At 46.8% G+C, this 12196-nt stretch overlaps 1 protein-coding gene, 1 long non-coding RNA gene and 1 other non-coding gene across 3 annotated transcripts in view; 2 read left to right on the top strand and 1 right to left on the bottom strand.

Moving 5' to 3' along the window:
* Nucleotides 1–6582: 6582 nt before the first annotated feature.
* Nucleotides 6583–8828, top strand: LOC123455327. Its single transcript, XR_006633839.1, has 3 exons — nucleotides 6583–6710; nucleotides 8189–8224; nucleotides 8594–8828. It is a non-coding gene; the product is annotated as an uncharacterized LOC123455327 (long non-coding RNA).
* Nucleotides 8288–8361, top strand: LOC123455457. The gene has a single exon (XR_006633927.1). It is a non-coding gene; the product is annotated as a small nucleolar RNA SNORD93 (small nucleolar RNA).
* A 2098-nt stretch (nucleotides 8829–10926) lies between the features above and the next one.
* LOC101606930 (solute carrier family 40 member 1-like) overlaps nucleotides 10927–12196 on the bottom strand; it is a 34513-nt gene continuing 33243 nt past the window's right edge. The window contains exon 11 of the mRNA XM_012947536.2: nucleotides 10927–11012. Within this exon, the coding sequence (XP_012802990.2) occupies nucleotides 10927–11012 (86 nt within the window). The remainder of the gene's footprint in view (nucleotides 11013–12196) is intronic.

Raw genomic sequence — 12196 nt, forward strand, 5'->3', positions numbered from 1 at the left:
TCTGACAAATGCTGATCTTTTGTCTCCAGCCTTGCCTTTTCTCAGTGTTGTAGTTTGAATTATACAATATGTAGCCTTTTTAGGTTGACTTCCTTCACTTGGTAATGTACCTTTGAGGCTCCCACCTGACCTTGTGGGACTTGATAACTCATGAGCATTAAGTGATGGACAACATTCCATCACAGGGATAGCTTATCCATTCACCTACTGAAGGACGCCCTGACTGTTCTCGGGTTTGGCAACTGTGAAGGAAGCTGATATAAATATTCATGCACAGGCTCCTGTGTGCACTTGTTTTCAGCTCCCTTGGGTAAGTCCCAAAGAGTACAGATGCTGGATCTTACTGTAAAAGCATGTTCCGAATTGTAAGAAACTACCAACTGTCTTCCAAATACTCCATTTTGCATTCCCGCCAGCAATGACTGTGAGCTCCTGTTACCTCACATCCTCTCGCACAGTTAGAATTGTCAGTGGTTTGGATTTTAGACACTCTGATAGGTATGTCAGTGGGATCACAGTGCTCTTTTAATTTGCAGCTCACTAGTGACATATGATGCTTAGCATCCCAAGGGCATTGCAGTAGTTACCTTCCCATCACTGGGACAAAACACCCGACCAGAAGTAGCTTATGAGAGGAAAGGGTTTATTTCAGCTAATCGTTTCAAGGGGAGGTTTCATCATGGTGGGGGAAAACGTGGGAGAGCAGAAAGCCATCTCACATCTTCATACATCAGCAGCAGAGAGCGCTGAATTAGCTGTGAACACCAGGTAGGGTTGGACTAGTCAGCCATAATTAAGATCAGTCCACCCTCAGTGACTCACCTCCTCCAGCAAGGCTCCACCTCCCAAAGGCTCCACCAGCTAGGGACTAAGTAGGAAGCTTAATCACAAACACTTGGGACTATGGGGACATATTACACTCAAACCACCACAGACATGAACAGAAGGAAGTGAGGGCTTGATGGGGTCATCTCAGTAGAGGAAAGAGGTATGGGGGCTGGAGAGATAGCTTAGTGGTTAAGGCACTTGCCTGCACAACCAAAGGACCCAGGTTCAATTCCCCAGGACCCTCATAAGCCAGATGCTCATGGCACATGCATCTGGAGTTCACTTGCAGTGGCTGGATGCCCTGGCATGCCCATTCTCTCTCATCCTCTATCTCTCTTTCTCTCTGTCTCAAATAAATGAATAAATAAAATACTTTCAAGAAAAGAAAGGAGGGGCAGAATCAGACATAACAGGCAACTCTTAAGTGTTGCTATAAAAAGGAAATAAAAAAGGCTTAGTTGCAGAAGGATGTAAGTTAGAATGGGTTTTAAAACATGTTTATAGGGGCTGGAGAGATGGCTTAGCAGTTAAGGCACTTGCCTGTGAAGCCTAAGAATTCATGTTCTATTTTTTTTTTTTTTTGGTTTATTTTTACTTATTTGATAGTGACAAAGAGAAAGAGAAAGAGACAGATAGAAAGAGAGAATGGGCGTGCCAGGGCCTCCAGCCACTGCAAACCGAACTCCAGTCACGTGCGCCCCCTTGTGCATCTGGCTAATGTGGGTCCTGGAGAATCAAGCCTCGAACCGGGGTCCTCAGGCTTCACAGGCAAGCGCTTAACCGCTAAGCCATCTCTCCAGCCCAAGAATTCATGCTCTAATATCCAGGTCCCACATAGCCAGACATAGTGACACAAGCATGCAATGTTGTACATGTGCACATTTGCAGCAGGGAAGGTCTTGGTGCACCCAATCTCTTTCTCTCTGCCTCTTTCTCTCAAAATAAAAAATATATATATATATTTATGGACTAGAGACATGACTCAGCAGTTAAGGTTCTTGCCTACAATGCCTAAGGAAACAGGTTCAGTTCCCCAGTATCCACTTAAGGCAGATGAACAAGTTAGAGCATGCATCTGGAGTTAATTTGCAGGGACTGGAGGCCCTGTCATGCCTATACTCTCTCTCCCTCTCTCTCTCTGCCTCTTTCTCTCTGTGTGTCTCTCTCATAAATAAAGAAATAGACAAATAAATAAAATATTTACTACAACAAGTTATATCACTGTTATCAATACAGTGATGTTTCATGTATTGAGTATGCAAAGTCATCCTATTTTATACAATAATGCTCACATTTATAAATTACAAATAAGATTTCTTTTTTTTTTTTTTTTGTGCCCTGGCACACCCATTCTCTCTCTCTGCCTCTTCCTCTCAAATAAATAAATAAAATATTTTTTTAAGTGCCTGGCTATGAATTAAGGTAGAAAGTACTTTTTCTTCCCTTCCTTCCCTCCTTCCTTCCTTCTTTTTTTATTTTTTAATTTTAATTAGCTTTGTACTCAGTGAATACAGTCAATTTGGTACCATAATTAGGCTCATCCATTACCTACCCCCTCTCCTTGGCCCCTCTTTGTTGAGGTATATGGATCATGCATTCTGGAGTCAGCCCACAGTTATGGGTAGGATAAATGTCTGCATATCATGACCCAACATGTGGCTCTGACATCCTTTCCACCCCCTCTTCCACAAAATTTCCCTGAGCCATGTTGGGTTCATTTTTGGTCTGCTTCAGTGATGAGGTGTTGGGGACCTCTAGGTCTCTGGATCTCTGATTTGGTAGAAGTTGATTTTTCTCTGTGTTGATCTCCTTCACCCTTGTGCTGGTACCTTGTTCACCAAGAAAACAGCACCCTTGCTTGTTTCACCAATTGTTCTTAGTTTCAGCAGGGGCCCTTTTGAGGGATGATGGGGTGGCTCTCTCCTTAGGATCTACATCTATCTGAAAAAGAGAAGCAGATTCTCCAATGGAGAGTAAGTTAGCACCAGACAAATGAGATAACCCTTACTTTTTATACAGAGAATTTAATAGGTGTAGGCTCTCTTGTAACCCACGATTGGTAGTAGCTTGATAGTGGACAACAAGCTCATGTTTGGATATGGTTCTGACTTGTTTCCCAGCTCCAGCTATGGGTCCCGTACCACTGAGGGGATCAGTTAGCCAAATCAAGAGCAGTTGGTTTCCCACCATGGCTGTGTGCCACTATTGCACTTGTGTGAGCATCACAACAGGTTATTTGCTGCCTAGTAGGTGAGACCATGAGTTGCTTGGACAGATATTGGTCATTTTCCCCCAGTTGCCCATGTAGCACCTTCTGGCACTAGACACTCTGACTGTCTGGGGACTAACTCTCTTCCAGCTTCCAGCCATGTCATTCCATTTTACCGCATATGGTGTCTTCAGCAGTAGGGTCTTACCACTAACCTTTGGTGGGTCATCAAGTACTCTGACAGAAATCTGTCTTTCTTTTAGGAAACCTTGTAGGTCTCTCTGATCAAAAGCTCATTGTGGATGATAGCCACATGCTGGTACTGGGAGTTATAGGTCAGTGCCCACTAAGAAAAGGAAGAAAAAGATAACTTATATAAAAGAGATAGAGAGAAGAGAGAGAGAGAATTAAAGAAATTTCTTTAAGTGGGCTAGTGGGCAGCCATGATGGGGCATTTATACCTCTTGGGCATCCAGAACACTTACCCACATTCCTTCCATCTGCTGAAGAGAGGCATGTAGACTTGTTCAGGCAGATAAAACCAATCTGCTTCAGCAAGGGCAGACATTCTCTTGGCTCAAAAGCAAGTCTCCAGCTGCTTGGAACAGGCAGGCTGTCAGGCAGAGACCTGCCCATGGCAAACTGCCCAATGACCCCAATTAAAATGTACCCAACTGGAGTGATCACTTAAAACAAAACTGGCCTGCTGCTGCTTTCTATGCCCACACTGCACTGCCACCACACGTTAAAATGTGCACAAAATACAGACACAGGAGTTGATGAATGGACTCATTAATTCATGAACACAGTCTCCTACATCTGCACCTGATGTTCATCTGTTAGGACATGGGAGTCGTGGATCTTCCTGGAGACAAGAGTCAGGCAGTCAGAGGATTCAGTTGAGGATTTCCCTTTTGTGTTCTGAACAAACTTGGGCAGCAAACATAGCTTTATTACTGCTCAGCTTGTATCCCCAGAACTGAGACTGTCCTACCCCACCTCAGTCTGGCCCTGGGCACTGAGGGGAAAGGGACAGACTAGTTGTTCCTTGAGAAGGATGAGCCAGTATTATCAGCTTCCATAGCATAAGTGAGGGTCAAAAATGTACTCAGTGCAGTGCAGGATCTGGCGTTGCATGGCGAATGAGAGATTCTGATTAGACTGCTGGGCTATTGAGAAAGCACGAAAGTTGCAGCAGTACTACTTGCAATGTCCCCACTTGGCTGCACACTGAAGCAAGCTGACTCAGGGCTTCCAGAGGGTCGCTCAGCCTGCTTCCTCCTCCATCAGAGGCGATGTTTAGCTGGTTCCCGCTGAAAAGAGGGCAGGCGGACAGTGGAGGGCAATGGACTGCCTCAGCCCACAGGCACACCAGATCTTACTGAAATTCCTTCCTCTGGAAAAGGATGTGGAAAGGATGGGCAAGAGTCCAGAGCAGAATCTGGGAGAAGTTCCTCCTCAGACAAACGTGGGAGTGGGGGTACAGGTAAGGTCTCACTATGTAACCAAACTGGCCCTGACCTTGAGATCTCTGTGGGGAGTGCTACAGCTACAGACAGGCACCACCACTCACCAAGTCATTTCTCTTCATGCAAATGTATCCCAGGCTCTGTGTTGGATTCTTGGGGTAGCCCTGAGCTCACATTCTATCCTTGCAACCACTCTGCTTTTGGAGAATGTCTCAAGGCCAGCTCCACCTCACCAGAGAAAATCCTAGATGAACCAAGTTCCACGCCTCACTGTCCTGTGGTTTTTTCTTTAACTCCCCAGGTCACATCGATTCTTTACCCTCCTAAGTCTGATATATTATCAGCTTAATAATGCTTGGCTCCGATTACGCGTCCTCTTTCCCAAGAAGCCTTTGATGCATCCTGAGCAGCCTGGACTCAGCAGTTTCAGGGGTGCCCTTGGGCACACTCTTGGATCTTCTAATGGCATGCACATTTCACATTGATTGCCTCTGGTGTTCACCCTCTCCTCCAGCACCAATCGTCATACCTGGCACAGAACAGGAACTCAATCCCTCTCACCAAAATGGTCCTAGAACACCTCAAATTTCAAAATTACAAGAACAAATCACAGGTGGAGACAAATATTTATCAAAGCAGGTCAGGGCCTCACAGATGCTGTCCAACAACGCTTCTGCCGCTTGCAGAGTACTCCTGCCGAGGCCGTGAGATGACGTGGCCTGTTAACTCCCACTCCTAACCCCTCTTGCTCAGCTCTTCTTCGCGAGAATTCCTGCTTTGGAATAGAAGGTAAGACTATTGAATGGTAGAGACACCATGTCGTGTCATGCCTTACAAGTTTATAGAGTCTACCGAAAGAGTCTCTAAACTTACAGAACATTTGTGGCTACAATGTTCACCATTACGTCCCACACCACCTGCTCTACTGCAAGACACAGGCCACTCATGAGACATGCATAGAAGTCAACGATTAAGTGCTTCTTCGGAGAAGCTAGTCTTAACTGCTGGAAGGGTCCTCTCTCATCTTCACGGTAGTCATTGTGTTAGGTTCCGTGTGTGACTTACAACAGGAATGTATTGCCTCAGTTCTAGCAGGGAGAAGTCCAAAACGAAATTGTCAGCAGGACCAAGCTCCCTTTGAGGCCGGGGGAGGGGGGTGTTTCTCTCTTGTTGTCCCTGTGTGTTTCTATAGTCACACGCAGCATTAATGACATCAATAGCGTTGCATTCAGAGGACCCACCCATGCTAAGGACCTCATCCTAACTTGAGCAAAGACTCTATTCACGAGGAAGGTCTTTAACTCCTGGGTGATGAAGATTAGTAGCGCTTCATGTCTTTGGAGAAGGGGGTGGTCACAATTCAATCCATAACACACCTCTCCTGCAATCAGGAATACAGACGAGCTCTGAGGGCAACGCGTTTACAGACCTTGGCCATCTCTGGAAGCAACCCTCGTAGTGGGATTTCCAGGCATCCCCCTGTCGTCAGACTTTCCACCCTCATTTCCCACGATGTCGTAGTTTCCTTAACAGGAGCCAGTCTTCCGGGAGAACAAGACCAGACGTGAGCCTTTAAGAGAAGATCAGCACGAAAGGGGTGTGGGTGAAGACTTCAAGAAGCAAAGGGGGTGGGGGAGAGAGAGTAAGAGCCAGTACCTTCTCCCCCCCACCCCCTACCCCCCCAACATCCCTGGGGCGGGCTGCAGGAGCCGCTTCTAAGGGTAGGCGAGGAGGGGGCGATGTGACGTCGCAGTCAGCGCGGGGTCTGGGGCAGGGGGGTCCCAGGTCTGGGGCCGGGGGTCCCGGGTCTGGGGCGGGCCGCGAGGCGAGAGGCCCGGCGGCCGGCAGGGGGCGCGCGGGGCGGGGCGCGGCGCCCGGGCAGCGTCGCGGTTGGCTGCGGCTCGGGGCGCCCGGCCCCCGGCCCCTTTTAAACTTGCTCTCGCCCACGCGCTCCCTCTCGGGCCCCGCGCGCTCCTCGGTAAGGAGACCTGGCCCCGCGGCCTGGAGTGTCGCCCTCGACCCGGCTCGGTGCACAGCCCCAGCCGGGACCCCCGGGATGGAGGCGGACGTGGTCGGGGGCGGGGAGGGCCCCCCGGGTCCCCGGCGCACGAGGGGGGGGTCCTGCCTCCTGTCTAGTACTTTTGGTGACGGGGACGGTGTCTGGTTTGGAGAGCAGAAGCGTTCCGAGTTTCCGGAGGAGCAGGGTAATTCCAGTGTTCCTAACACACGGGGCTCATTGAGTGCCCTTGGGTTGCCGCTTTGCACCGCGGTGGGTTTTTTAAGAGAGGTTCGGGGGTTGGGGGGGGGTGCTGGAGAGATAGCTTAGCGGTTAAGGCGTTTGCCTGCAAAGCCAAAGGAGCCCGGTTCGACTCTCCAGGGCCCACGTAAGCCAGATGCACAAGGGGACGCATGCATCTGGAGTTCGTTTGCAGTGGCTGGAGGCCCTGGCACATCCATATTCTCCCTCGCTCTGTCTCCCCTCTAACTCTTTCTCTCTCGCTCAGCTAAATAAATATTTTTTTTTAAAAAAGTTTGGGGTGCTACCCGGGAGCCCAAGACTGCGGTGAGTCCGGCGGGGCCCCAGGCCGCTGCCAGCCCGCAGGGGAGTGAGGCCAGCTTGCCCTGGGGAAGAATCAGCTTGGAGTTCTCACTGAGTTATGCTCACCAATATGTAGAAAGAGGCGGGCTGCCCTGAGAAAAGTTTTTCTCACCGGGAGAATTTCCAAGCCTGGGTGCATATGCATTGCTGACCCAAATAGATCTACAAGAGGACGTAGGTACCATTTTGTAAAGATCTAAATTTAGACTGCGGTGAATGAATGGAGCAATTAGTGCGGATGTCAAAGGTGTCAGTTTTCATTCTGGAAGACTTCTTGTTGGCTACTTTAACTGATGAGGAAGCTGATTGTAACGTCCATTTCTACCATTTTCTCCCTCCCCCTCCTGCCTGCGTGGGGCCTTCCAAGTCCAGGGTTTATTAGGAGTGAGCCACCTTGCCTAGTGAGGTGGGTGTTGCCAGGATCTCAAGAGGAAAACAGTCTCGACAGTGGCCCGGCCTCAAGTGTCTATTCCTGTTGAGTAACCCTGAAACAGCGGCATGCCCAGGCTGGCTGTTTTGCCATTGCTTCTGGCATTAGGATTCCTGTTGAGCCAGGTTTGAACTATTCTGTTTGACCCAGGGATGTCGCAGGCCGAGTGTCTGGCATGCTGAGGAAGCCATGAGCCACCATCTATTTAAGGATACAGACCTGAGCGAGTTCCCAGGACTGGAAACAGTTCTCAGGATAAACAAGTTTCGTGCTGCTGCTTGTGAATTTGACATCCGTGAAGGGTGTTTCAACTTTCCCTAGGAAAATGTTGCAGCCAGGAATGTTTTTCGTTCTCTCTAGCCTTATATGAGTGCATGCTAGTGTGACACAGTAACACATTCAGTTGGAAAGATTCAGAGTATAAGGAATCGGGCTTATTTCATTTTCCTTATAACTGGAAATGACAGAAAGTATCAGAATGTATCCCAAGTATCAGAAGTGTGGGAAAGCAGCACTGCGATGTTTTGTGCCTGCTGTTCAGTCATCAAGGGAAGCTAGTGCGGGGCCACTTTAAAAAGAAAAGGGGCCAGAAAGATAGTTCAGCAGTTAAAGGCACTTTCTTAACATGTTATCACTTCTTTCTTTTTAACCAGGTACCGTGTTGTGTCCAAGATCGTGGTGAACATAAGGTATGGAACAAATAAAAGAAAAAGTGTGGCATGACCCATGCAGAATTTCAGAAACGGAAGTTTGGGCCAGTGATGAGAACTTTAACCTGACTGGATACGCACCTGCTCTGATGGGTTAAAGGATTTACCTGAGGCCAACTTGATAGGCAGGAATTTACTAGATGTAGTCACACCATTTCTGTTAAATCAATGCTTTAGTGCAAAGGGGGAAGTCTAGCAAATAATATAGATTGATCCTAAGCCAAGAGAACTGGTAGGAGTTTGGGTTTTTAAAGGCTTGTAAAAACATTACTGGGTAGACATGGCTGGAAAGGGGCAGGGATTCCACAGTTGCTGATCTAATCACCTGCTGTGATGCGTCTCTTTCAGGACCGGTGCTTAAAAAGCATAGATGTGGCATTCACGAAGACAAGGTGCACGTAAGTGTGGAGTCAAGGTGTGCAGTCTATCCCTTTCCCAGTGGAAGAGGTGTGAACTGGGGCAATCCCAATTACATGTAGGAATATGTGTCTGAGAATTCTGTCTCAGTTCTGTTGGGGCTGGAGAGACGGCTTAGCAGTTAAGACTCTTGCCGGCAAAGCCAAAGGACCTTGGTTCAATTCCTCGGGACCCACATAAGCCATCAGATGCATGAGGTGGTACATGCACCTGGAGTTTGTTTGCAGTGGCTGAAAGCCCTGGTGCACCCATTCTCCCTGTCTCTCTCTCAAATAAATAAAACATAATTTTAAAAAAGAATTCAGTTCTGTTAAAGTCATTTACTGTCAAACAGCCCTAGCCTGATATTTGCCACAGTATTAACTACCAAAGTTCATCTTTATTTATTTTTGAGTTAGGGTGTTGTCCTAGCCCAGGCTGACCTCAAACTCAGCATCATCCTACCTCCTGCATCCTACCTCTGCCTTCTGAGTGCTGGGGTCAAAGGCATGTGCCACCACACCCAGCTAAGACTTAGTTCTTTAAGGTCAGTTTTAGAAGTACTCTAATTAGACTACGCACTTTGCATCCACCCTGAAGTCACATAAAATCTCATTCTGTTCATATGCTAAAGAAAGCATTTAAAAGTATCTCACTTTTTTTTTTAATTTTTTATTTATTTATTTGAGAGCGATAGACACAGAGAGAAAGACAGATAGAGGGAGAGAGAGAGAATGGGCACACCAGGGCTTCCAGCCTCTGCAAACGAACTCCAGACGTGTGCGCCCCCTTGTGCATCTGGCTAACGTGGGACCTGGGGAACCGAGCCTCGAACCGGGGTCCTTAGGCTTCACAGGCAAGCGCTTAACCGCTAAGCCATCTCTCCAGCCCAAGTATCTCACTTTTTAAAAAGTTGGTTTTGAGTATTTGTAGACATGCACATTTTTCTAAAATAGATCATGAGTGGTTGATTTTGACACTTCTTGATAGAAAGCAGATCACTGATTAGAAGAGAGCATGGAAGGGTTCATTGCAAAGGACCATGTGGGGAGAAAGTGTTATGTCTTGATTATGGTGGTAGTTGGTGACCATGCATTTACCAGAATAGGCTCATCTTGAACTCCTGGTCCTCCTTCCTTCACCTCCCAAGTGCTGGGGTTACAGGAGTACACCACCATGCCTGGCTCCTTTTTTTGTGTCTTATTACATTTCTAGGAAAAAAATTGTGGGAAGGCGATTGGGATTATCATTTACGTGATTTTATTAGTATGTTAATAAAAGTGCATCAAAATTTCTTTTTAAGATAATAAGTTACATGACCAAAGTTGCTTTCAAACACAGATGCTAAGTTTTTATACTGTCTTGTGTTTTTCCTGGCATACAATTTCTAGATTAAATCAATTGCCTTAAAGTTATTGATAAAATAATTGATAAAAATATTGTCTTTCAGGCTAAAAAAAAAACGATATAAGTGACTCAAGCACACAATAATAACCTCAGAAGAAGTAAAAGGTACTTAGAAATAGAAAATGAGCCGGGTGCAGTGGCCACGCCTTAATCTTAGCACTGGGGAGGCAGAGGTAGGAGGAGCGCCATGAGTTCGAGTCCACCCTGAGACTACATAGTGAGTTTCAGGGCAGCCTGGGCTAGAGTGAGACCCTACCTTGAAAAGCCAAACAAAAGAAATAGAAAAATAAAAGTAGTTAGTTAGGTATTGGGTAAACTATTACACAGAAAACCTTTTTCTGGGCAAGTGAGGAATCAGTAGGTAGGACAATCTAGTGTGGCACTTGCCACCTGACGTCCACTGCATCCACCACCAGGTAGCAAAGATTCCACTCTGCCCCATCAAGTACATGTCTCTGCTCTTTGAGACAGTCTCATTCTGGCACAGACTGGCCTGGAATTTAGTGATCCTGCCCCAGCCTATTCAGCATTGGGATTTCAGACCTGAGCCACCAGGCCCGCTTCTAGCAACTTTGCTTTCTCTATTGGCTGGCTGACTTCCATTCAAAAAGTTGAGGGAAATCAGTTTCTCCAGGAAAGTCATTGGCCTGGGTTGATCTTAGCTTGATGGTGGGTAGCGAATCTGAAGGATGTCCTTCTCCCTCTGTGGTGCAGGTTTCTTGAAATAGGGAGAAAGGGCCTTACAGGTGGCCCTGTGACCCCAGGTTTGATGTTTTCTCTGCTGTGCCTCCCCAAGTCCTAAACCTTGGCAACTCAGAATTGGACAACAGCATGGTTAAGAGATCGAGCTTCCCTGGGAGAGCACGCTTCTCTGAGATCTACTTGGCCTCCTTGGTACGGCACGTGTCATGGATACACAGCAGCTGAATGAGGACACCAGCTACTGGACTTGTTCTCAAATGCCCTAAAGAAAAGGGCAGCAGATCTGAAGGTGAATGAAATGTTCTCAGCAAGGGCCTGTTAATTCCAAGTGAGAGACTTGGGCATGAAGAGAATCTTTAATAATGATTCTAAAAGAAATTGGAACTGGAATATAATTTTTATACAAATGGTTATAATTTCAATGAAAATAAATTGTAACTCCAGTTACTGACATCCCAGCTAAAGTGACACAACTCACCCAGCTTCAGTTTCGTGCTAGTAATGTTGGTTCAGATAAACTGACTCAATTCCAAGTTCAATGGGAGTGGCAGCTCCTACCTGTAATCCTAGCACTTGGGAGGTGGAGACAGGAGGATCATGAACTCAGGATCATTCTCCATTATATATTGTGAGGCCTGGGATACATGGGATCCTGTATTTAAAAAAAAAAAAAAGTACTGGGACTGGAGAGATGGCTCATCAGTTTGCAGGCTTTACCTGGGTTCATTTCCTCAGTACTCACATAAGCCAGATGCACAAAATAGTGCATGCATCTGGAGTTCATTTGCAATGTCTAGAGACTCTGGTGCACCCATACTTTGTCATACTCTGCTTACAAAGAAAATATTTTTTTGTTGTTCTTTATTTTTTTATTTATTTGAAAGTGACAGGGAATGGGTGTGCCAGGGCCTCTAGCCACTGCAAACGAACTCCAGATGTATGTGGCCCCTTGTGCATCTGGGTTACATGCATCCTGGGGAATTGAGCCTTGAACCGGGGTCCTTAGGTTTCACAGGCAAGTGCTTAACCGCTAAGCCATCTCTCCAGCCCTTAGTTGGATTTTTTTAAAGGCATCTCTTTTTGTACAAGGACTTCACAGTGTCCCAAAGCACTTGAATATAGTCCAGCCCCAAATATGTATACTTTTAAGGATCTTAGAAGCATCAAATATTTCATTAGATAACTTGACATATTTCCTGGCTTCCTGCTGTAGGTTAAGACTGGTGGAGATAACTCCCACCTCTGTGAAGTATATACAGTCTAACTTACCCATTTCGCTGTGTAAGGTGGAGGTGGTTAATTGCTTCTGTTGACTTGTTAGAATGAAAAAATGCACTTGGGGGCTGGAGAGATGGCTTAGTGGTTAAGCACTTGCCTGTAAAGCCAAAGGACCCCGGGACCCACGTTAGCCAGATGCACAAGGGGCCATACGCATCTGGAGTTTGT

The sequence above is a fragment of the Jaculus jaculus genome, chromosome 16 (assembly GCF_020740685.1).
Source record: "Jaculus jaculus isolate mJacJac1 chromosome 16, mJacJac1.mat.Y.cur, whole genome shotgun sequence".
NCBI lineage: Eukaryota > Metazoa > Chordata > Mammalia > Rodentia > Dipodidae > Jaculus > Jaculus jaculus.